The sequence below is a fragment of the Caenorhabditis remanei genome, chromosome I (genome assembly GCF_010183535.1).
Source record: "Caenorhabditis remanei strain PX506 chromosome I, whole genome shotgun sequence".
Lineage (NCBI taxonomy): Eukaryota > Metazoa > Nematoda > Chromadorea > Rhabditida > Rhabditidae > Caenorhabditis > Caenorhabditis remanei.
Genome location: NC_071328.1, coordinates 13754505 through 13780044, shown reverse-complemented (window position 1 = coordinate 13780044; position 25540 = coordinate 13754505). Strand labels below are relative to the sequence as shown.

Sequence of the window (25540 nt, the reverse complement as noted above, 5' to 3'; positions counted from 1 at the left end):
GTCACATCGTAGACACCCTGAACCTTATAGAGTATACTCATGACCATATTTGGAGCGAGTTGGGTCTCGCCACAAAATTACAGTACGCGGTTTCAAACGGGGTACTGTAGTTTTCGTGGTGAGACCCAATTTGTTCAGAACATAGTCATGATTATACTTTTCTAAAAGCTCTCGACGAGCTGATTACAAATATTTTGAAGAAATTAATTTTTAATATTCCAGGAAGCGCACGGTGAGAGGTTCATCGAAAGTGCAAAGCTGCTTGCGCACTACTCGATCATTGGCGCATTTCTCGATTCAGAAATTTGCAAGCCTACAATAATTGAATTTCGATTAAAAATGAAATACTCTGAGGAAATGCAAGAAAATTGACCAATTTAAGGTTCTGAGTAGCTACTAATGACTAACAAATCATAAAAAGTCAAAATTTAAAAAATTTTGAAAAAAAAATTTTCCAATTTTTTTTCGAATTTCTAGATTTTCAAGCAAATATTGCTGAAAAGTAACTTCAAAACTACTTTTATGATTATTCAGTCCAAAAGAACTATGAAAAACACCGATTTCGATGAGAAATCGGTGTTTTTCGGAATTGTGATTACAGTCAGCTGTTCACAAAAAATGTATTAACTCCATTAGTTTTGAGTATTATCGAACAATTTTGTGATTAAAATGTCGACAGTGATTGGGCCTATCCATCTTGCAAACGTGAGTTTGCATCGAGACTTCATTTTCGAGAAAAATGTGAAAAACTGGCTATTTTTTCAATTTTCAGTAGTAAATGGGAAAACGGTGATAACTTTGTGCAAACTCCACCAACGCAGGCCATTTTATAATCAAAATATTCACAATTACGCCAACAACACGGCTTGCAACACTAGAAAACGGAATTATTTTTTTCTGAGCTGTAATTGACGAAAAACTGAATTTTCAGTTGAAATTTTTTTTCTCTCGTTTCTCTGCGTCTCTCTCGCGCCGCCCTCTCGCCCACGTGTTGCGCAAGTGCGCTCTGCCTCGATTCGATGAACCTCTCACCGTGAAGCGAAAAACTTTAGTTGTTGAAAAAAAAGAGACTCACATCTTTATAAGTAACCCAAATCCTGTCTGCTTCTTTCCCATGCTTCTTCACTTCTTCTTGTGTGTAAATTGGAAGATTCTTTAACTTCTTTTTCTCTTCTTGTGCATAATCCAATCTTGCAGTTCTCAGTAAGTACTTATATCCAAGTAATCCTACTGTAGCAGCTCCACCGATGTATGCGTATTTGTCTGAAACATAATTTTGAGATCTCATGATTATTTTGCTTACAGTAAGAGTTATTATGTTCATCATGTCCGTAGTCGGTGCCTGCTGCCGCTAATTTGTTGAAATTTCGTTTTTGTCTGAAAAATCGTCCCACCCGTATGCACAACATCTGAAAAACTTCAAAGTTTGATTTTTTGATTCTGAGTTATAAGTACTTATGAAGACTCAAATAACATTTTAGGGATAAAAAATTGCAGCTTCTGACTTTTATCTTTATCTGTTTTTAATATTTATTGAAACAATTGAAAAAGAACTTCCATAGAAAAAAAAAATCAATTTCTCCAAATCGAAAAACTGAATAGCTTAACAAAGAACGTAAGATCCCTAACGTCATTTGGTGCATGATGAACGAAATTGATTGACGTCGTTTCGTAGTAATCGATTAGAGTTTCACTGGCTTCATATGATAGTAGTTCATTAAAGTATAAGCAGATAGAGTGGCATCCAGGAAACTTTGGCAGAATCTGAAAAAAAAAAACTATTTAGGTGAATTGGAGAAAATGAAACAAAACTTCGCGATGCTCGTTTTTTCGTCAAAAAAGCTCAATTTTCTTCATTTTTTCTTGTTTAAAACCGACTTTTCGTACATTTACTTTGTTTTTCGTTCGAAATATTATTACAGAACCAAAAAAAATCTTTTTCAGTCAACTAATGCAGCGAAAAATGGACAAAATCAATGTACAAGTCAAGGTGAACATTTCAGATTATTTTTTCCACGTATTTTTTGTCACCGGGCCGATCCGGGCCTTGAGATAACTCGCTTCAAAATGACAATTAGGAGTCGATCAACCTGTCAAATTGTAGGTCTCGATGAGCTCTACTCGATTCTATTTTCATTTTCATTATGAGTTTAGTGAGAGCTGCTGTACAATCTATTTAGTGGCCGGGCTTTGAACAGCCGGGCCTTGAATCAAGGCCCGGCCACTAAATGGATTGTACAGCGGCTCTCACAGAACTCACAGTGAAAATGGAAAAAGAATCGAGTAGAGCTCACCGAGATCTAAAATTTGACAGGTTGATCGACTCCTAATTGTCATTTTGAAGCGAGTTATCTCAAGGCCCGCACAAGGCCCGGATCGGCCCGGTGACAACTATGATTTTTTCCGTTTAGACAGTATTCCCGTAGATTCATGAATAAAACTTTAAGGTTTCTACTTCTACGTCTTGACAGCAGCTGAAATTGTGAATCTTCGGCTCGACTTCACCTCAAAAACGCTTCTTCGAAAGTTTTTTGTTGTAAACGCCACCAGTTATTAGTATTCTCATAGTTTTCCGTGACTGAAATCTTCTAAAAATTCTTTGTCTTTCCCGCATTTTTCAAAGTCTGTACTTTCAAAATGGTGTTTCCTGAAACAGGAAAATGTTGATTTTGACTTTTTTTCTTCAAAACAGACACTTTTCTATTATGTTTTCAGTGAAAAAAGCAGATGTCTCATCGCGCCCAGCGCCGTCCGCCGCGTCGCGGCTTATTCCGTTCGAGACGACGCGGCTCTCGTATCAACGGAGCGCGTTTTCGCGAGGTTCATCGCTGTTACCCAGTGACTACGGGCCAGATGACTATTCGTTAATGTGGTCACAAAAATGTTTCATTGCGTTACAAGCGAGTTGCGCGCAGGTCCGTTTCAGCCCGGTTTCCAAGTTCAATTTAAACTCACATCTCGAATCCTAACAATTTCTTCAAGAGGAACCGATTCAAATCGTACGCGAAAACTACGTAGAAAAACGTATTCTTCTATTGGAGACGCTGGTAGTGTGAAGTCCTCAAATGCCAAAGATTTCAACTGTTTATATTGTTCCAAGTTTTGAACTTCACTCCACACATCAGAATTCATTTCCACACGCAATGGTTCTCGGGGGTGTAAATTCGCAGCATATTTTACTTCTAATTTTTCCAAGTATCCAGGGTTCATCAATGGCACAAGATTGAGAAGACATTGGGGATCGTCACAGATAACTTTAAGGGATTTTACATGAATTTTGTGAGGTAAAGATTTCAGCGAATGCTCCAAGGCTGTGACGAACTGATTCCATAGTTCTTCATTTCTGGTGATTTGATTTATAATCAGTTTATCGATTTTCAAATTTGGAAATTCTGCTAGACTCTTCATAAAATTCATGCCAACACTCGTAAAGTGTTCATTTTCAATGAACTTCTGACTTTTATTATCGGTAGCTTCATCTTTAATCACATGACATCCACCGTTCACTCCAGAACATTTGAACGATTTTTGAGATCGCAAATGCGTCAGCTGGGTACTGAATAAAAACTCATTCTCATCAATCAACAAGACCGCATTTTTCAGGCGGATAGGCACTCCATCGCCAATTTTTCTCAAATAAAAACACGTTTTTTCGAGATTCCATCTGAAAAATAAATTAGTTAAAGGGCACGTGCTTGGGTTTAACTTACTTTTCAATTGAGCTCAGGTTTCCAGAAACTTTGTGAACTAACTCGGGCGGTAGATCAGTAATAGTTCGGTACTGAGGGTTCAGACTGGAATATAATTATGACTTCAGAAAAATATGGGCGTTCCTATGATAAAAAACCCTCTGAAACCGAATTTACCGCTGGAAAATGTTCAAAATTTGTCACTGCTGACTGAACTTTTTGTTTTTTGCGTTTCAAGGCCAGCGGCTGGATTTTTAAGGCGTGTAGTAGCAAAATTTCGATATCTGGCGTGTTTTTGGCGCGTTTTATAGTGGAAAATTGCGGTTTTAGAGGGAAACTCTAGTGTCTGGCGTGTCTTTGACGCGTTTCCCTAACGGAAAATGAACTTTTTAGCGAACTTTCGAAATCTGGCGTGTTTTTGACGCGTTTTATAGTGGAAAATTGCAGTTTTCGGGGGAAATTTCAATACCTGGCGTGTCTTTGGCGCGTTTTCCGTGAAAACTGCGGTTTCGAGGGAAATTTCAAAACCTGGCGTGTCTTTTGCGCGTTTTTATAACGGAAAATGAGAGTTTTTAGAAAAATTTCGATATCTGGCGTTTCGTTGACGCGTTTTTCGTAAAAATTTTGGTTTTCGATCGAAATTGTTATATCTGGTGCGTTTTTCTGTATAAAAATTAGTTTCCAATCAAAATTTGTACATCTGGCGTGTCTTTGACGCGTTTTAAAAAAACTTTCGAAATCTTGTGTGTCTTGGGCGCGTTTTCTTGACGGGCAATGGGCGTTTTCGATCGAAATTTTCATACCTGGCGTATCTTTGGCGCGCTTTAGTGGAAAATGGGCGTTTTTGAAGGAAATTTTTATATCTGGCGTGTCTTTGGCGCGTTTTTATAGTGGAAAAATGATATTTTATAGCGTACATTCCCAAACTTCCACTCACTCCTTCTCATAGTCCATTTCACACTGCAAATCGTGATCACCTCCATCATAAAATCGATAAAACCAATAGTCAAATTCGATGAATTCCATTACTGATTTTCCAAATTTCCCACAAAAACTGTCGTAAGCTGATTCGATCGATATCCCAATCATCGCTTCCTCTCGAATAAACATTCGCATTTTCTCGTTTTTCATTATTTCAGCACGTGTCAGAACCATTCTGAAAATAGTTTGTAAAACTTCTGAAAAAATGAAAAAAAATTAGAAATCAATTAATTATGGTAATTAAATCCTAATTACATCAAATTATTATAATAAAAGTAAATTCTAGGTTCATTCGAATAAATAAACGGTTTTAACAGGATCATGTGAGAGGGTATTTACAGCAAAAATTAGTTTTTAAGAAATAAGAAAAGAAAATTCGGGACCGTACAATCAAGAACAGAGAAAACGAGATTAAAGATTAAACAACATTTTGATGTCGGCTGTTGTCAATTTGTTCATTTTTCGAGTCGCCGTTCCATCGAGAACCGACGAGGCGAGGGTGAGCTTCGACTTTTGGAGTTCGACGACACGTTGCTCGATGGTTCCTTTCGTGATGAGTCTGGAAAATGAGAGTTTTTATGATTTTTGATAGATTTTAGATTTTGATTGAAAATGTGACTGAAATTCTGAAAAACAACCCAAAATTCTGATTTCGATTGTTTTACAAGGGAATTTCATGACGAGGTGAGTTGAACTTTTTCTAAAAATTGGACCCTCTGGTACTTTCGACCCTGCTGATTCCAAAAATGCAAGAAAAATCAGCGAAATGCTCACGTGAACCGAGTTATGACCCGTCAAACATGCAATTTGTTCTCGTGGTTAAGCTTTTCACGTTTTCATCGACACTTGTGCTGTAGAATTGCATGTTTGACGAGTCATAACTCGGTTCACGTAAGCATTTCGCTGATTTTTCTTGCATTTTTGGAATCAGCAGGGTCGAAAGTACCAGGGGTCCAATTTTTAGAAAAAGTTCAACTCGCCTCGTCATGAACATCCCGTGTTAGAATGCTTTTTAAAGGAAAAATTCGATATTTTCGCTTTTTACAGTAACTAGAGAAGGTCATGTAGTCAGTTTGGAGTTATGAGACGTGAAGTATATAATAGGAAAGCTGAAATCACGCTCATTTCAGAAATATATTTTCGACGCCTGGTAAATCGAGAAAAATGAGATCAAAGTTCTGAAAAATGTCAAACTATTCAGAAAATTGACCTTATTTTCTCGATTTAATTCTGAAATGAGCGTAATTTCAGCGTTCCTATTATATAGGTTACGTCCCATAACTCCAAACAGACTCCACGACCTTCCCTAGTTACTGTAAAAAGCAGAAATATCGAATTTTTCTTAGAAAAAGCCTTCTAATACAATCGAAATTAGACATTTTTCGTTTTTTTTCAGGATTTCAGTCACATTTTCAATCAAAAATGCTAATTTTGATGAATTTCAAAGACTATGCCATAAAATTTGGCTCTTTCGCTGAAAATCACAGAAAAATTGCTCATGATTCAAAATTTCAGGGTTGGTGGCATTCCAGACAAATTTCTGGGGAACAAACCGAAAAAAAACAATAATTTTTCTCCTTAAATTCGTTAAAAATATACAATTTTTTGATCAGTGTGTTTTAAAAAAATCGGTTATGATTTTTATGTTCAGCTCGTCGATAGCTTTCAAAAAAGTATAATCATGCCCATATTCCGTTCCAACTGGGTCCCACCACGAAACCTACAGTTCTCCGTTTAAAGGCGCATACCGTAATCTCGTGATGAGACATAATTTGCTCAGAATATAGTCATGATTATACGTTTCTAAAAGCTCTCGACGAGGTGAAGACAATTGTATAGTGATGGCCGAATTGACGGATTCTAGGCCACGACTGTCTTTTATAGCGATTTCATTGCTATTTTGAAGGAATTTCCAGTCTAAAGTGTGATGTGATTTCCAGTGATTTCTATGGCTAAAATCCTGATTTTCAGGCATTTTTCACCAATTTTTCACCAAAAAACTCGATATTTCTTGTTTTCTTCGATCTAAAATGTAATTTTCAGCAATTTCTATCGTTAAAACCCAGATTTTCACAATTTTTTGCCAATTTTTCACCAAAAAAACCGATAATTTCCCGCACCTATGAATAAAAACGGGTTTCTTTTGTCCCATTCGATAAATCCGATCGAATGCCTGTTGTTCCAAAGCGGGATTCCAATGCAAATCAATCATAATCAAATGATTTCCACCAGTCAAATTGAGTCCCACCCCTCCGGCCGTCAACGATAAGAGCATCACTTTGGCTCCGCCCACTTCTCGATTGAAACTGTCGACACGTTCTTGTCGATCTTTGACAGGAATCTGACCGGTGATTGATGTATATCGAATGGCGTATTGTTTGATGTGTTCTTCGATTAATTCCAATACTGACGTCCACTGAGACACAATTACACTGCAATTAATTAAGGCAATTAACGGAGAAAGAGAGAGAGAGAGTTATTAGAAGAGATGAGAAAAGTGGGCGGAGCTTGAAAATCTTTATTTTTTTGAAATCGAGTTGGCTCCGCCCACTTTTAAAACTTTTGAAGATTTCGGATCCTTATAAATGGGCGTAGGCTAATCAGAAGAGTCCGCCCACTTTTTTGTTACACCTGAAGTGGGCGGAGCCTATAACTCATTCTCAGTCGATTTCGCGTGGGCGGAGCTTTCCGAATTTTCAAAAATGGAAAAGTGGGCGGAGTCTCCTTAGATGAACTCTCTTTTTGAGTGTTAATAGGCACGCCCACTTTTTTTCAAATTTTAAAAAAGTGGGCGGCGAGTCTCAAACTAATGTTTTCACATAAATCGCGTTGGATCCGCCCACATTCGACTTAGAAAAATCAACATTAGGCTCCGCCCACTTTTGACGGTTTTTTTTTCAAAAAAGAATTACCAAATTAGGCTCCGCCCACTTTTGACATTTTTCTCAGAAATTCTAAATTAGGCTCCGCCCACTTTTCACGATTTTTGAAAATTGTTTAAAAATTAGACTCCGCCCACTTTCGACGATTTTTTTTTCCAAAAGCGATTCTAAATTAGGCTCCGCCCACTTTTGACGATTTTTTTTCCGGAAAGTAATTTAAAATTAGGCTCCGCCCCTCCCCCCCGGTCCTTTTTCACAACATGCGCAAATCGAAAAGTGGGCGGAGCCTAATTTGTCTAAGCTCCGCCCCTTCAAAAATTTTGAAACTTCTAGAAATGGGCGGAGCCTACCAACAAAGCTCCGCCTCCATTTCTAGCTGGAGCTTCAAAAAAAGTTCCAAGCTCCGCCCATTTTCTCCATTAGGCTCCGCCCCTTTTCACTCACACTTTCTCTCCTTTCTCGACAATATTCGACAGTATCTGGAGTGTTTTCTTCATTTTACAACTCAAAAATTCGGGTTCGAAGATTTTCTTCGAGTTGTTGTCTGATGTCGTCTGCGTCTCTCTCTCCTCGTCTATCATTCTCATCGATTTCTCCATCATTTCTCCCAGTTCGTCTAAATCTGTCGTTTCGTCTCCACCGCTCAATTGAAATGCGTCGATATCCATTCCTTTTCGAGTGATATGAAAATGGACACACGCTTGACGAAGGCGGAGCAAAAGCATCAACACGTATGACATCTTCTCGAAGTTGGTACCGCCTTCCAGATTACGCGGACCGACTGAAAATTGATTGATTATTGATTGATTTCGGGTTTTTTTACGAAGTCTTGTGTCGATTTACGACGTAAATCCACGACAGAACACGCAAGAACCATTTGGGGTCGATTTACGAGATCAACCGCCATAAAATTTACACTAAAATGTTTCGATAGTAAAAGGGTGGATTTACGCCGTATTTCTACCCCAAAAACCGGGGAGACTGTGTCGATTTACGGCGTAAATCCACACTGTATCTGCAGGCTTTGGGGCACATTTACGCCGTAAATCGACACTAGACGGGCGTAAATACACACCAGACACTTTTCGTGTCGATTTACGGCGAAAAAACCACACTCAAAACGTTATATTGGTTCAAAAAGTAGTTATTTTTGTAGATTTACGAGATAAACCGCCGTAAATTTACACTAAAAATATTTCAACAGTAAAAAAACAAGTCTGTAGCTTATAGCCGACCGCCGTGTATTTTTACGTCGTAAATCGACACTAGAAAGACTGCTACAGTAAGAATCTACATCAAAAGCATTTATTGTCTATTTACGACGTAATTTCATACAAGAGCTCTAATTTACGCGGACCGACTGAAACAACGATTATTGATTGATTTCGTGTGGATTTACGGCGTAAATCTACACAAAATAGTTTCTGTTGTGGATTTACGCCCGTCTAGTGTCGATTTACAGCGTAAATGTGTCCCTCGGATACAGTATCACTTCTGGTGTGGCATTACGATGTAAATCGACACTAGTCTCGATTTACACTGTCTCACAGGTTTTTGGGGTAGAAATACGGTGTTTGACATCGTAAATCGACATAAAATGCTTTTCTTACTGTAGAATTCTTTCTAGTGTCGATTTACGACGTAAATATACCCAAAGGTCGGCTATAAGCTATAGTATCACTTCTGGTGTGGCTTTTCGCCGTAAATCGACACTAGACTTGGTGAATTAACGACGTAAATCCCTGAGATCAACCGCCGTAAATTTACACTAAAATTACCCGAAAAGCAATTCTTGTGTCGATTTACGGCGTAAATCGACACCAGTAGGGATACTGTAGCTTATAGCCGATCTTCGTGTATTTTTACGTCGTAAATCGACACTAGAAATACTTTTTTACAGTGTGAATCCAAATCAGAAGCATTTTGTGTCGATTAACGATGTCAAACACCGTAATTCTACCCCAAAAACCGCTGAGAAAGTGTAAACTGAGTCTCGATTTACGCCGTAAATCCACACTAAAATCCCTAGAAATCTCCCAAAACTTTACAATTAAATGGATTCTGAAACTCCTCGGCCTTTTTCTTATGACGACGAACGAATCCAAGATGTCGCATATCGTCGGAATCTTGAAGGATCTTTTTGACGAATTTTCTAAAAAAAAAAGGACGATTATGAAGGGTTACTGTAGGTGAAATAGTGTAGTAGCTCCGCCCATTTTCACAAAATTCAGTAAATATTAGGCTGCGCCCACTTGTACCATACATAATTTATCTGGCACAAAAGTTGGAGAAAAAGGGGCGGAGCCTAGTCTAAAAGTCCAATTTTGTGTCAAAAATGATAAAAAATCGAGTGAAATTCGGAAATTTTCAGCTATTTTTGACTAAAATCGACTTTTTTTTTCTCTATTTTCGCGGTTTTTAGTAAAAAAAAAATCGTGTCTCAGATACGAATTTCCGAGAAGTTGAAAATATTTGAGGCTTTAGGCTCCGCCCACTTTAAAATTTTTAGTCAGATTTAAGTTTCGTGTGACTTTTGAGCTGAAAACTTTAGAAATTGGGCTCCGCCCACTTTCAGATTTACCGATTTCTAGAAAGGGGCGTGGCCTAAGACACGAATTTTCGAGAAATCAAAGGAAATGAAGGTTTTAGGCTCCGCCCACGTTCAGAAAATGTTCGAACTTTTTCTCTTATTTTTGAGCTGAAAAACTTTGAAAATGCTGAAATTTTGTGTTTTTTCAAAACAAAATTTCTTAATTTCGAAGCTCCGCGAACATTTTTTTGTTTCTCAAAACTGCGCTGAAAGGGGCGGAGCTTTGAAATTGATTTTTTCACAGAAATTAACGATTCTAGGCTCCGCCCACTTTTGTGATGTCAAGTGGGCGGAGCCATACTTGGAACGGGCCGGGTCACAGTACAAAAATTTGAAAATTTTCTCGATTTTTTGCAAAAAAAGTAGATTTTTCGACTATGTTTTTACATTTCGATAAAATACAAGTTTACATATGATTTTTGACTATTTTTGATGAAAATGTTTAAAAATTTTGAGTAAAAATCGTGCTCCGGGCTGAGCCGGGCCAGGCCGATATTTTGCAAGTATGGGCGGAGCCTCTTCAAAAACTCACTGCGCGGCATTCATCATAATAAGATACGCATGTTTCTCATCTCCCTCCATTTCCAACTCATGAATCTCCACCGTTTTCAGTGGCAAATCCACCAATTTCTTATTAGTAACCGCACACGTCTGCTCTTTAGTTCTCCGTAACAACAAATTCTTCGTCAGCAAATTCACGCGATCCGCCATAATCGGTTTCATCGGCATAATCGACTCTTTCCAATAATTCGCATCACTGAACGGTGGGACACGAAGGAATCGAATGAGACTGTAGAGATCCCAGAGATTATTGTGAATCGGAGTACCCGAAAGACACCATCGAGAGAAAGACGAGAGACGGCAGACACCTTTCGAACACAGCGAGAGACGATTCTTGATGGCATGCGCCTCGTCGAGGATCACACGTGACCAGCAGATTTGAGCGAGGGGAGAGTCGTCTTTTCCGATGGCTTTTTTGCGAATCGCATGGCCAACAGCGTCACCGTCAGCGCCTTCTGAATTCACACAGTCATGAAATTAAAAAATGTTTTTGTCGTAAATCTACACAAAAAGGTCGTAAATCTACACAAAACATTTTCTGATGTAAATTTACGCCCGTTTAGTGTCAGTTTACAACGTAAATGTGGCCCAAAGCCTGCAGCTACAGTATTACTTCGGGTGTGGGGATTTACGGCGTAAATCGACACTAGACTCAGTTTACACTGTCTCCCCGGTTTTTGGGGTAGAATTACGGCGTTTGACATCGTAAATCGACACAAAATGCTTTTCATGTGGATTCAGACTGTAAAAGTCTTTCTAGTGTCGATTTACGGCGTAAATATACACGAAGGTCGGCTATAAGCTACAGTATCACTAGAAAATAACTTGCGGGCTGAAACGCAAGTGGGGCAGGGAGTTGTGGGCGGAGCTTAAACTGTAAGCGGATGGAATTCCAGCTGATTTTTTCACGAGCAATATTGAATTTCAAGATAAATTCGTGTTTTTATCAATTTTTCGAAAATATTTTTCATGTTTAATCAATTAAAATACGATTATTATTTGATAAACTCGTGTTATAACTGATTAAACATGAAAAATATACAGCAAAAACATTGGAAAAATCGGTTAAACACGAATTTATCTTGAAATGCAATGTCTCCTGTTAAAATCAGCTGGAATTTCATCCGAGCCGCTTGCTGTTTAAGCTCCGCCCTCAACTCCCTGCCGCACTTGCGTTTCAGACCGCGGAATTTTTCTGATAATTTTTGTCGAATCTTTAATTTTTCCGAGTAGCGTAGCGTATCTCTCGGAAAAAAAGAGCTAGAATTTCTCAAAACAAATTTCGAACACGGTCTCCCCCACTGCGAAAAAGAACTGCAAGAAACGTAAAGCCGATTTTTTCACGTTTTAATTCAATTCTTTTATTTTTTGGACTGAAAATGCAATATTTTCAGGTTTTCAGATGTCGCTAATTGTAAGAATGAAAGAAGATTCCATGCATCAGAATTATGGAAAATACAATTATTTATCTAGTAAGCCGAAAAATGTGAATTTTGGTGAGAAATTGACTTTTTCTATACAGAAAAACCGATTTTCAGAAAAACCAAATTTTCAGCAAATTCAGTCAATAGATATGTTTCTAAAAATTGTAACAGTTTCAAAGCATCCTCAAGTACATTATGTGCAATTATTGTTCAAAACTGTTTTCTGCCAAAAAAGTTATACTCATTTTTCGGAAAATCGGTTTTTCTGTATCAAAAAAGACAATTTCTGACCAAAATTATTGTTTTTTGGCTCATAAGATAGATAATTTAATTTTACACAATTCTGATGGATAGGATCATTTTTTCATCCATTGCGACGCCTGAATACCTGAAAGTACTGCATTTTCAGTGCCAAAAATAAAAGAATTGAATTAAAACGTGAAAAAATCGGCTTCACATTTCTTGCAGTTCTTTTTCGCCGTGTGGGAGACCGTGGAGTTAAAAATGTCTGCATTAATATCCAGACTAAAACTCACCAATATCCGAATCCTCTTCAGACTCCTCCCCCTCGGCCACGCCCCCTTTTTTGGCCTTTGTCTTAATTTTCTCAATTAACTCATTAGCAATTAGTGTATACGTAGTAATGACAACATCATATCTAGCCAGCCGTCTCGCATCAATCGTCCTCTGTTTTTTCGTTCCATGAAACATATAAATCGATAATGCATCATCTTTCAGCCGTCGATTAATTTCAGCTTCCCACTGATGAATGAGACTCGCCGGCGCCACAATTAGTGTACTATTCGATGGAACAAGCCCCGCCTCCTTTACGATTTTTCGTTTTTCTTTCTCATCCTCGTTAGCCCCGCCCCCAGCTTCTTTTCTGGCGATTCTCGCAGATTTCTGATGAGAAATAAGAGAAATCATTGAGAGAGTCTTTCCGAGACCCATATCATCTGCTAGAATTCCGCCTGGTTGTGGTTGAGACTCCCGCCATATCATCCACGTTAAACCCGATTTTTGATGAGGCATCAAGTCGATTTTGAAGCCTTTTGGGGTCTCCGTCAGGTCTGTTTCTGCCGGTATTGTATGCGTTGCGCTGAAATAATTTCATTAAAAAATTGTGGGAATATTTGTGATTTTTCAGTGAAAATTACATTAGCAAGGCCCGCTTCTTTCAACCGCGCTCTACCGAAACCGAGGAAAATTGTGTGTGAAATTGAGAGACTCAGAGAAAAAGAGACATTTTTCAAAGGGATTTCAGTGGAGCGCAGTTGCAAGAAGCGTGCAGTGCTAATAAAAGAAAATTTTGTGTTTTTCTGATTTTTGAGCTGAAAACTATGAAAATGTTGAAATTTTGTGTTTTTTAAACAAAATGTCTCGATTTTCAGTGATTTTCGTGATTTTTCAGTGAGCAATTTGGATTTTTCTGATTTTTGAGCTTAAAATTTAGAGAGAGGGCGTGTCTTAGATACAAATCATAGCTATTTTTGCCGAAATATGAATTTAGTGCCTAATTTTGAGAGACTCTGCTTAAGTTTGTCCAAAAAAAAGGCAAAAAAGGGGCGGAGCCTAATCTAAAAGTCCAATTTTGCGTCAAAACTAATGAAAACTTGGGTGTAATTCGGAAAAGTTTTAGCTATTTTCGACAAAAATCAACATTTTTCTCTATTTTCGCGTTTTTTTTTTCATATATTAGGCTGAGTCATAAGTTTCTTTCTTTTTTGAGATGATTTTTGACACGCGATTTCTCGAAAGCTAATAACTCACATAATGAGAAATATAATTGGTCAGTACTTATAACTCATTGTGATTCTACCTGTGGCTTGACGTCAATCATCTGCTTAATCTCAGCCGTAGACAAGTCAAAACACTTGAGGAACCCTTTTTTGGTACAATTTTTCGACTTCATTTTTTTCCTATAAAATTTTGGCGAGAATGTGTGAGTCATTCGGAGTTAAAACAAGCAAGAACAATTATGTATAAAAAGCTAATAAAGATATTTGAACTAAACAACGATGGTTTAATGCGGGTCTTTGAAGAAAGGTGACCATAAGCAATTTAGAGAGGTGCGAGTATTTTCGATTTTTCTTCAACGCTAGATAAGGAAATCAGTGGAAATGTTTATTATTGAACAGAGTAGACATTGATGTTTTTAAATTTACTTTGTTTCGGATATTCACACCATTTTTCTTTTTTCGCAAGAAGCCCGAAGTTAACATCATCAAATTCACGTGATTTTTGAGTTTGATGAAGCCTACTGCTCGTACTTTTGAATCAAGCCACTAGATCTTTTGCACAATTTTAGAACAATGTATCAACTGTTGATTACTTGTAACACAATATTTCAGTCTTGTTCGTGATCGTTGAAAAGAGACCTAGACTTCACTCAGGTCTACTTCACTAATATTCTCAAAAATGTGAAAATCTTAACAATCACATCAACCAAGTTTTATCACTTATTCGAATGACTTTGGTATACAGTTTTCTGTTGCATAACTTTCTTATGTTACTGTCTAACTTTTACAAATGTTTTGGTATAAATGCTTTCTCCAATATTTTAGTAATCGACTTAAACCCAGGAGAACATTGTTTTCTCATACCTGTCGGTCGTCTGATCATAAATTCTTTATCTTGGAGAGTTTTATCCAAAACTAAATTGTTATAACAAGACAAAGTCTTTCTTTATAAATACCACTCGTTTCCTTATGAAAATTTCCACCACCTTCTTTCCCAATGGGTAGTAGGTATGGCTGGGCCAAAAAAAGTGGGCGGGGCTTAAGCGCGTGTAGATAATTTTGTTTTTCAGTTTTGCCAGTGTAACTTTGTTCAAACTTTATATTTTCCAATAATTTTTTTTTAGCTTCTTAGCTAATAACTTTTTCTTGCTTTCTGTCAAATTCCATATTTCTGTGGTGGAAAAGAGCAGAGTTATGCTCAGAAATAGGCGAAAAAAGCGACAAAAAAATGTCCACATTTTGTCCGCATCTTGAGCCATTCATAACTTTCCGAATTCTCGATGAAATTTTGATTTTATTTTTTTAATCGATAGCAAATTTTCGGGCCAATCTTTTATTAAGAACCCCCTTTTTGAGATTCCATACTTCTAAACGAGTTATAATCGATAGACTTTTTATTTTGAGAAAATTTTCGGTTTTTTGATTTTTCGGTTTTTTAGCTTCACTCCGATTATCTCGAGTTCTACCCGATATTTTTTCATATAACTTGGTAACTAGACGTAAAATTAGACGAGAAATCACTTTTTTACGTCAAATTCATAATTTGAATCACCCCCCGCCCGGTACGGCCGGTGGTCTGAAGAAAGCCAGAAAAAAACGCCTTGCTGTAGTCGGCCTCCACCGGACTATTTTTGCTGTCCTGAAAATTTTTTGTACTAAAGTTGTTCTGATTTTTTGATATGTTGTTCAAATCGGAATTATCTAATGGAATATATAAGTTTCAGCCAAAACGGTCCAGTGGGAGCTGAGCTGTGGAGAAAACGTGTTTTTCGCTTATATCGCTTAGCTCTGGAGTGTCATCTGTCCAGCTAATATGGTTTTTTGATATGTGTTAGCCAGGAAAATTATCTAGGGGGAGAAAAAAACAGATTTACCAAATATTGATTTTGACGCGAGTTATAGAGTCCCAAACTTTGGAGAACATTTCTGAAAGGAGACAACGGGTCGAGTCGAAGCAAGCGTGCGTCTTCCCACCACTTAAACGCCATCTGGGTGGCTACACACCAGCGAGTGGGTGGCTCAGTGGCAGTGTTGTGGGGCATCGCGGGGGAGGTTTTTGGTTCGAGTCTCTGGCTTGTCTAATTTTTTTATTTTTTCTAACTCGGCTCAAAATTGTCGTAGAATCTTCATCTTACTACCATTCGAAAGCTCTTCACTTACTGCTTGCTTGGGTCACTTAAAATAGAAAAATGCTCATAACTTGCTTCAAAATGGTCGTAGAAAAAAAATTCAAAGCTTGCTGAGCACTGCGCAAGGGGCGAAGCCCCTTCTAGCGGAGCCCGCCGGGAGGCGGGGGACGCTAGTCAGAATTTTGATATAAATCCGACTAGAATCAAAAATCTTTTCAAAATAGGTATTTGATTAGAGACAGAAAAAACCGTCGTTTTCACGAGTGGACAGTCTGTGCACTAACTTAAAACATTTTTTGTTAGCCACTGAAAAGGTCATTATAATGCAAAAAAGTTTAGGTCGATAAACAATCACAGTACTTAGAAACTGGAAGTCAAAGTTCAACCCCAAAAAAGAAAGAAACTTATGACTCAACCTAATAGAAATAAGCTTTCTTTGCAAATGTTTCAAAAATACTCCGACTTGTCACGGGCCGGGCCGGGCCGGGCCGAAATCAGGGAAAATCTCGGCCCGGCCCGGCCCGCTCGGCTCGTTTTGAAACATTTTGAGTTTTTGAATTTTTTTTGGAATTTTTTTGAAAAATGTGAATATGTATGATAATTTAAGAATTTTTACTCTATTTTTTCGAAAATTTTCAAATAAAATTTGGTAAAAACGGGTTCCCATTTTTGAATCCAGGCCGAAAGGGCCGGGCCGGCCCGATTTTTGACAAGTCTGAAAATACTAACTCGGCCAACTGCTGCACAACTCGATCAGTCACCAACTGAACGCGTCGACACTTCTCATCAGTCATCTTTCCGCCCATCAATTTCTGATTATTCTTATCAAGCATAGCATTGAAATCCGGAGGGGCGGGGCCTCTCGGAGGACTGATTCTTCTGGAGAAGAACGCCTTCTGTGGTAGATCAACGACACCGCGTCGTGGGGGCGGGGGATCCGAAGAGTCATCCAGAACAATACAGTCATCGGAATCTAAATCTCCATCATCAGGGGGTCTGAGGGGTGAATACTGAAACGCGCTCCACTAGGCATTGGCGGCAAATTCAAATTTAAATTTAAATTTTTCAATTCGCTGTTTCGTTACGGAATTTTGATACGCAGCTTAATCGACTACTTTTTGAGCCGATTTAAAAATCGCTCTGAACGCTCTAAATTCCCGTTTTCTCGGCTCAAAAGGAGCCTTCGTGGAAGAGTTTTCCCATGCGAAATGTTTCCACCGTGTAGTCCTCTCGGACAAGATTTTTGCTCAATTTCTCAGTTTCCTCACTCTTTCCAACAAGTTGATGCGGATTGAGTGAATTTTAAGCGGAAAAAATGAAAAATTGGGAATAGGTTCCCCGTCTAACTGACGAAATGCGGTCTTTTGATAATCAAGTGAGAGAATTCTCACTAAATTATCATCAGAGCGCATTTGCCACAAGTACCTCATAATTGGTTTTCAAGATTTTCGTGAAAAAAACACGAAATTTAGTTGAAAATCGAGGAAACGAGAAATAAAAAGAAATAATTTTGTCTCCGAGAGGACTACACGGAGGAAGAAATTCGCGTGGGAAAACTCTTCCACCTAGGCTCCTTTTGAGCCGGGAAAAAAGGAGTTTAGAGCGTGTAGAGCGATTTTTAGCCTATGCTCCAATGATGAAAGTTGCTTAGAATTTTCCGAAGTATTCTGAAATTAAAAAAAATTTTTTTTTGGAATTTCGCGCTCAAATTTCTTTTGATTTCAGCGGAGCGCGGTTGATTCTAGTACTCCCTATTTTAACAGTGTGCGTTAAAGTTGGTTGAAAATCTGGGTAGAAATGAGGTTCCGCCCACTTTTTGAAGTTTTGACGCACGTTTTAACAATTACGGATTTTACGCGTTTTGAGTGGGCGGGGTCGAAAAATTTGGAAAAAATGAGGCTCCGCCCACTTTTTGCAGTTTTGACGCACGTTTTTAGCAATTACGGATTCCAAGCGTTTTGAGTGGTGCGGGCGAAAGTTGCGAAAGTGGGCGGAGCCTTTTTTTTTGAATTGGTTATTTAGAGCCCGCTGATTCCGAAAATTGATAATATTTTTGTGAAAAATTCTGAAAACTCAGATATTTCGCTTCGAAAATCGAAAAATTTTGGAATTCTGCTTTTTTTTTAGTAAAAAGCCGTTTTTTTAAACTGAAATCGAACGCGCTCCACTAGACATTGGCGGCAAATTCAAATTCCAATTTTTCAATTCGCTGTTTCGGCGTGGCACTTTGATACGCAGTTTAATCGAACACTTTTTGATCCGTTTTATGTCAGCTTCCCGCATTTTTGGTCAGAATTTTTTTTGAATTTCGCGCTCAAATTTGCCGCCAATGTCTAGTGGAGCGCGTTTTCATTCCAGTATACTCACCCCCAGACCCCGTATCATATACATTAATTCCCGCGTCTTTTCGTCTCTCAAACTCATCGTCGAGCTCCTGAAATTTCCGAATCACCGTCATTCCCTTATCGGGAAGATGTTCCGAGTGAGAAATCAACGCCATCGCCGAATTTCTTTTCGAAATTAATTCTTTCACACTTAATTTCGTATAATCCTCTCGGACTGGAGACGGCGCTCGCTGTCTATTAGGGTTCCACGACTGCTGAGAGCTCCAGGACGGTGGGGGCGGAGCCAGAGCCACGGGAGCCACGCCCCTTTTTATGGGCGGAGCCTTGAGGGGCGTGACGTCGATGATGTCACTATCGTCCAGATTGATTTCTGAGGAGGGTTTCGGTGGTGGTGGTGTCACTACGATTATGTCAGAATTTCCAGAAGTTTCCATTGGATTTTCAGCTTCCTCTGAGACATCGCCGATATCGTTGATCGCTGTGGAGGTGGCGATTTTTGGAATGTTCTGGAAGAAGAAAATTGAGAATTTTCAGTGGGAAAATGGGATTCCATCTTTTTTTTTCTTTTTTTTAATAAAAAGGAACTACTTAATAAACCATTTTTTTGAAATTGATGAGTTTAGCTGACAAATTTATGAGAAACCCTATAAAACTAACTACAGTAAGAAGTTAATCCGCAAAAATTCTGTAAACTTTTCTTGTTGATTTAAATGTGAAAAAAGCGCAAAAATAGAAAAAAAGTTGATTTTGGTCGAAAATAGCTGAAATTTTCCGAATTTCAGTCAATTTTCATCAGTTTTGACACAAAATCAGACTTCTAGACTAGGCTCCGCCCCTTTTTTGTCAATTTGGTGCCAGAAAAGATTTTTTCAGACAAAAACACAATTTTTTCATGTGTTTTTTGAGAGACTGTGCCTACTTTTGTTCGAAAATGGTTTATCTGGCACAAATTTAGCAAAAAAGGGGGCGGAGCCTAGCCTGAGAGTCCAGACTTGTCAAAAATCGGGCCGGCCCGGCCCGGATTCAAAAATGGGTACCCATTTTTACCAATTTTTTTTTTTTCGAAAAAAAGAGTAAAAATGCTTAAATTATCATACATATTCACATTTTGATTCAATTTTAAATGTTTATTCGAAAACTATACTTTTTTCAAAAAAGTTCAAAAACACAAAATGTTTTGAAAAAATGTTTCAAAACGGGCCAAGCGGGCCGGGCCGAGATTTTTCCTGATTTTGGCCCGGTCCGGCCCGTGACAAGTATGGTTATTTTATGTGAAAATCGGAAAGTTTTTGAAGGAAACATTCTTCTTTTTTTAAAGATAAAATTCTAAACTTGACAGTTTTGCCAAGTTTTTGAGATTTTTAATAGGTATTTTTAGCAGACTTGCAACGGGCCGGGCCGGGCCGGAATGAAAATTTCTAGGGCCCGGCCCGGCCCGGCCCGGAAGTTCAGTACTGAAAAAAATTCAAATTTTTTTTTCGAAAATTTCCCGATTTTTTTTTGAAAAATATTTCTTAAAAACAATTTTTTGTAGGTTTCGAAGGCTTTTGAAAAATATACTTGAGGAAAAATATGAACAATTTTCAGAAAATAAATTTTTGGACAAAAAATTGTAGTGAAAAAAGTTCAAAAATTCAAATCCGGGCCGACCGGGCCGGGCCGGCCCGGAATTTTGCAAGTCTGATTTTTAGAATAAATTCCGGTAATCAGTATATTTCGCTAATTCTGTAAATTCTTTTAAATAGAGAATTCAGCTCTTTATCATTTTTAACCACGAAAAAAAAACGGTAATACCCCAAAAATACCATTTTTCGGTGAACTTTTTTGATAAACCAATAATTTTTCTTTCATTTTCTCACCATAAAAGTGTCTTCCTCCTCTTCGAAAGCCAATCCTCTCCTAACATTTGTCTTTACAATAGGAGACAACGTGGCACTGAATAACTCATCAGTAGTCGCCTCCATTGACTTCTTCGTGGGTCCCCATCCCGATGTCTTCCTTCCAGAATTCTCTTCAGAATCCTCCAATCGATTCGACGCTGGTTTCAGTGATTTCCTGAGAAGACGTTCCCGGAGAGCCGCTTTCGATCGCAAATCCGTTTTCTCGGAGAGCTTAAAAACAAAAAATAGAAAAAATAGGTAAAAATTGGGATTTTCTGAACAAAAACTAGAAAAAATCACGAATTTTTCAATGAAAATCGACAAAATTGATATTTTCAAGATTGTTTTTTTCAAAAAATCTAATCTTCGTCGATTTTCAATGAAAAATAGATCTTTTGCTTGAAAAAATTGTGTAAATTTCTAATTTTTTCAATTGAAAACACGATTTTTTATGGTGGGGAAGGTAAAAATCTCATTTTTCTACAAAAATTGACAAGAAAAATTGGTTTTTACATGATTTTAACCAAAAACTGAAGAGTTTTCTTGAAAAATATTTAAAAATCATGTTTTTCGATAGAATTGACACTTTTCGCAAGCTGAAAACTGAAAGTCAATAGATCTGAATGGAAAAACCTCAATGTTTAGTCAAAATTATATCAAAATGTAAATTTGAAATCTTCGTTCAAAAATCGGTGAAAATTGAGATTTTCAGCAAAAATTGAGATTTTCTGAACAAAAACTTGAAAAAATCCCGAATTTTTCAATGGAAAAAAGGAAATTTTTGGTATAAATAACAAGAAAATGCTAATTTTTGCCGATTTTCATCAAAAAGCAGATCGTTTCCTTGAAAATTATGTGAATTTCAAATGTTTTCAATTGAAAACACGAATTTTTCGAGATTTTCAGCAAAAAATGGCATTTTCGGATCAAAAAGTTGAAAAAATCACTCGTTTTTTTGAGATCAGAGTCAGAAAAGTCAGGATTTTCACATTTTTTTCGTAAAATTTTCGTGAGGAAAAGTCCAAAATTTTGGTACCAAAATCGTAGAAATGGCCGTTCTGTGCTCCAAATTGACTGAAATCATTCATTTTTGGTCAAATTCGATACGAAATTACAGGTTTTCGCTAAAAATTGGTTCTAATTCGCATTTTTTCATGCGAAGTGGTTTACTTCCCAGGTTTTTTAAAGGTTTTTTTTCCTTAAAAATGACTAACAAACCACAGTACCCTGCACGAGGAACAAGCTCGCAAAAAACGCGAAACGCGCACAGCTGTTAAAATTCCTCCCACTATCTGCGTATCTCTCGTTCGCATACTCTCTCGCTTAGTGATTAGAAAAATCAGGATAGTTTTGCGATTTTCTGACATTTTCAGCATTATTTCACATCAGAAAGTCATAAAACTCAAAAAACACTTCCTCTTGAAAATCGGCGAATAACAAAAATCCGAGTTTTAGAATTTTCGAAAAATTGAAAAATTTGCAAAATCAGAGGTTTTACACTATTTTTTCTTTATTTTATGGTTTGTTTTTGTTCAGAAACCAATTTCCGACTTCGAAAATTGAAAATCCAGCTGAAATAATACCGATAAACTAAGTTTCTTCGGCGCCGTTGAAAAACTGATTTTGCATAAAACTCGAGTCGGCACCACGAATACGCAATATTAAAGTATGAAAATTCACAAAATTATACAAAAAGTCTTCCTTTACACGAAATGGATATGCATTCTGAGAGCAAATTTCGGGAAATCGAGATATTCAAGATTTTATGTGCCCGACTCGGTAAAATTTTGCATTTTCTGTTGAGTATTACTGTAGACAATGCGAACGTGCCCTACGGCGAATTTTCGTTTTTTTGATTGCGCGTTCCCCGTGCAGGGTGCTGTGCAAACGAATTTTTCTGCGGAAATCTCAAGAAAATTCTAATTTTCGGCGATTTTCATTTAAAAAAAAAACAGATCGTTTGCTTGAAAAATGATGTAAATTTCTAATTTTTCAATTGAAAACACGATTTTGTTTACGGAGGGGAAAGTTAAAAACATAGTTGTCAAGGCCCGGCCCGAAAGCCCGGGCAAATTGGCGCGAAAGTGAAATTTTCAAATTTTTTCAAATTTTTTGAATTTTTTTGCGAAAAAGTCACATTTTCGACTATCAGTCAGAATTAGAAGAAATTCTGAAAAATAGTCAAAAATGGTCACATTTCCGATGAAAAATTGAAAAAAAATTGGAAAAAAAAATTGGAAAAAAGGGTCGTTTTTTGAAGCCGGGCCTTCGGGCCGGGCCGGGCCTTGAAAATTTTCTACCGGCCCGGCCCGGCCCGGCCCGGGCCTTCGGGCCTTGCCGGGCCGGCCCGGGCCTTGACAACTATGGTTAAAAATAAGATTTTCAGCAAAAATTGGCAATTTCTGATCAAAAATCAAAAACTTGAATAAATCACTCATTTTTTCTGCAAACTCGACAAGAAAAATTGATTTTTATATAATTTTGACCAAAAATTGAAGAGTTTCCTTGGAAAACATAAAATAATCTTGTTTTACAACAAAAAATGATTGAATAATCGCGAATTATCAGCTGAAAATCAATAGATCTGGATGGAAAAACTTCAATTTTCAGTCAAAATTATATAAAAATCGATTTTTCTTGTCAATTTTTGCAGAAAAATGTGTGATTTTTTCAAGTTTTCTATAAAAAATCCAGATTTTTCGCTTCAAATCTTGATTTTTTTTAAACAAAATTGGCACTTTTTCGCAAGCCGAAAGCTGTAAATTTGAAATTTTTGTTCAAAAATCGGTGAAAATTGAGATTTTCAGCAGAAATTAGAATTTTCAGAAAAAAAACTTGAAAAAATCCCAAATTTTTCTGCAAAAATCGACAAGACAATTTTCAGTGTAAATCCCAAGAAAATGCTAATTTTCGGCGATTTTCATTTGAAAAAAACACGGGTCGTTTTTTATCGAAAAATTATGAAATACCAAATTTTTCCAATTAAAAACACGATTTTTTATCAAGGGGAAGGTAAAAATTGAGATTTTCAGCAAAAAATTGGCATTTTCAAATCAAAAACTTGTAAAAATCACTACTTTTTCTATAAAAATCGACAAGAAAAACGATTTTTTCCGAACTCTCGGCGAAAATCGCAGGATTTTCATGTTTTTCCCGTGAAAAAAAGTATTTTCGCGAGGAAAATCCTAAAAATTGGCATTTTCTGATCAAAAACTTGTAAAAAATCACTCATTTTTTGAGATCGGAGTCAGCAGTGGCTGATTTTCAGAATCCAGATTCTCTTCATCGTTGAAACTACGACTTCTATCATGAAGATTCGGATTCGAGTGAAATGATCCATACGTGGATTGGGATACTGTAGATTTGTTGGATTTCGGTGTAGAAGTGATGAAACTGATTTCAGATTGATGAGAACGGGCGGAATGCATTGAATCATCGACAATTGAATCCTCAACGAACACTTCTGATGTCTCATTCACTATTTCTTCACTATCGGATTCGATTTCAGGGGCCATGATGGAGGTGGAGATCTGGAAATTTTTGAGTAAATTTAGGGGGGTTTTTGGAGAAAAACTGCTATTTTATCAACATTTTTCATGGTGAGAAAGTGAAAATTGAGATTTTCAATAGAAAGTCAGATTTTCTAATTATCGAAAAATACCATAGTTGTCAAGGCCCGGGGTAGAAAATTTTCAAGGCCCGGCCCGGTCCGAAGGCCCGGCTTCAAAAAATGGCCCTTTTTTCCAATTTTTTTTTCGAAATTTTTCCAATTTTTCATCGGAAATGTGACCATTTTTGACTATTTTTCAGACTTTTTTCTAATTCTGACTGATGTCGAAAATTTGACTTTTTCGCGAAAAAATTCAAAAAAATTTGAAAAAATTTGACTTTCGCGCCAATTTGCCCGGGCCTTCGGGTCGGGCCTTGATTTCGCTGACAAGACCCGGGCCGGGCCTTGACAACTATGAAAAATACTGATTTTCAGCTAAAATATGTCTAGAAAATGAGAGATTTTCAGCAAAAAGTTAGTATTTTCTGATCAAAATCTTGAAAAAATCGACAAGAAAAACGATTTCTCCGGATTCTTGACGAAAAAATCAGGATTTTTCTCATTTTTTTCGTAAAAAAAAGTAATTTTCATGGGACAAATCTCAAAATATCGGTACGGAATTCGTAGAAATCACCGTTCTGTGCTTCAAATTGAATGAAATCGTCAATTTTTGGAATTTGTCGTTATTCTCTGGTTAGAAAAATAAATTTCTGCTCAAAATAATGATTTTTCCATTTTTCTGTCATTAAAAATCCCATTTTTCAATTAATTTTCAATGGAAAACTGCATTTTTCGCGACAGAAACAGCCTGATTTTGAGTAAAATTGATTTTTTTTTAAACTTTGAACAAATTTCGCTTTTTCTCGCAAATTTAAGGCTGAAAATGCAAAATTTTTGTTCAAAATCATCAGAAATGATCATTTCTTAAGAAAAACTGGTATTTTTCGTTGTTTTTAAGCGAAAATGATTTTATTTAATTTTGGAGCTTTTCGGCAGGAAAATTACTTTTTTAACATGAAAAATGTGTGAAATCCTGATTTTTCGCAGAGAATTCGGAAAATCGATATTTTTCTATTTTCCGATTCAATTTCGGACGTTTTCCAACAATATTTCACATCAATTTTCCATGTTTTCCTTTTGAAAACTAACATTTTCAGTCTCCTCCACTTCTTCCTCTGATGACGAGTCGATCACGACTCTCTGTCGGTGAATCGAACTCATTTGGTGAGTCTGAAATCGAGATTTTATTCAATTTATTCGATTTATTCAGAAAAAACCAAGAAAAATCAAGCGCTAAACCACGAAAACCAATAAAAAATAATCGTTACAATTCGAATTACGCGGCAAAAATGTGTGGGGGCCGTGGCCGAGGAGGAGGGGAATTCTAGGCCACTAGTGAAAAAGGCAGTTTTTACTGAAAAACAGCGATAAAACATTGGAAAATGTGATATTGGGGTAATAAAACAGTCGAAAATTGATTATTTTAAATTAAAAATTGTTTTTGAAAGGGAAAATCCCCTGAAAATGCCGATTTTTAACAAAATTTTAAAATAAAAGCTAAAAAACTGTAATCGTGATGAGAAAATGAGGTAAAATAGTTATTCTATGGTGATTTTGCGTCGTGTTAAAATATTTTTGACAGAAAAAACATTCAAAAAGCTGGAAAAACTCGCTGAAAATGCTGATTTTTAACAAAATAAAAACTGAACAACTGTAATCGTGGCGAGACCATCACAAATTGAAATAGCCAATGTCCCTTTAATACCGTAA

General features: G+C 37.1%; 2 protein-coding genes across 2 annotated transcripts; both read right to left on the bottom strand.

Moving 5' to 3' along the window:
* Positions 1–5081: 5081 nt before the first annotated feature.
* On the bottom strand, positions 5082–21304 carry GCK72_003046 (uncharacterized protein; the record flags this gene model as incomplete). Its single annotated transcript, XM_053723775.1, has 10 exons — positions 5082–5229; positions 6791–7102; positions 7997–8333; positions 9601–9704; positions 10675–11158; positions 12664–13226; positions 16725–16968; positions 18363–18846; positions 20200–20451; positions 21257–21304. The coding sequence occupies 10 exons, from the start codon at positions 21302–21304 to the stop codon at positions 5082–5084; spliced, it is 2976 nt and encodes a 991-aa protein (XP_053592420.1).
* A 2140-nt stretch (positions 21305–23444) lies between these two features.
* GCK72_003045 (uncharacterized protein) lies at positions 23445–24991 on the bottom strand (the record flags this gene model as incomplete). Its single annotated transcript, XM_053723774.1, has 2 exons — positions 23445–23750; positions 24920–24991. The coding sequence occupies 2 exons, from the start codon at positions 24989–24991 to the stop codon at positions 23445–23447; spliced, it is 378 nt and encodes a 125-aa protein (XP_053592419.1).
* Positions 24992–25540: the final 549 nt, after the last annotated feature.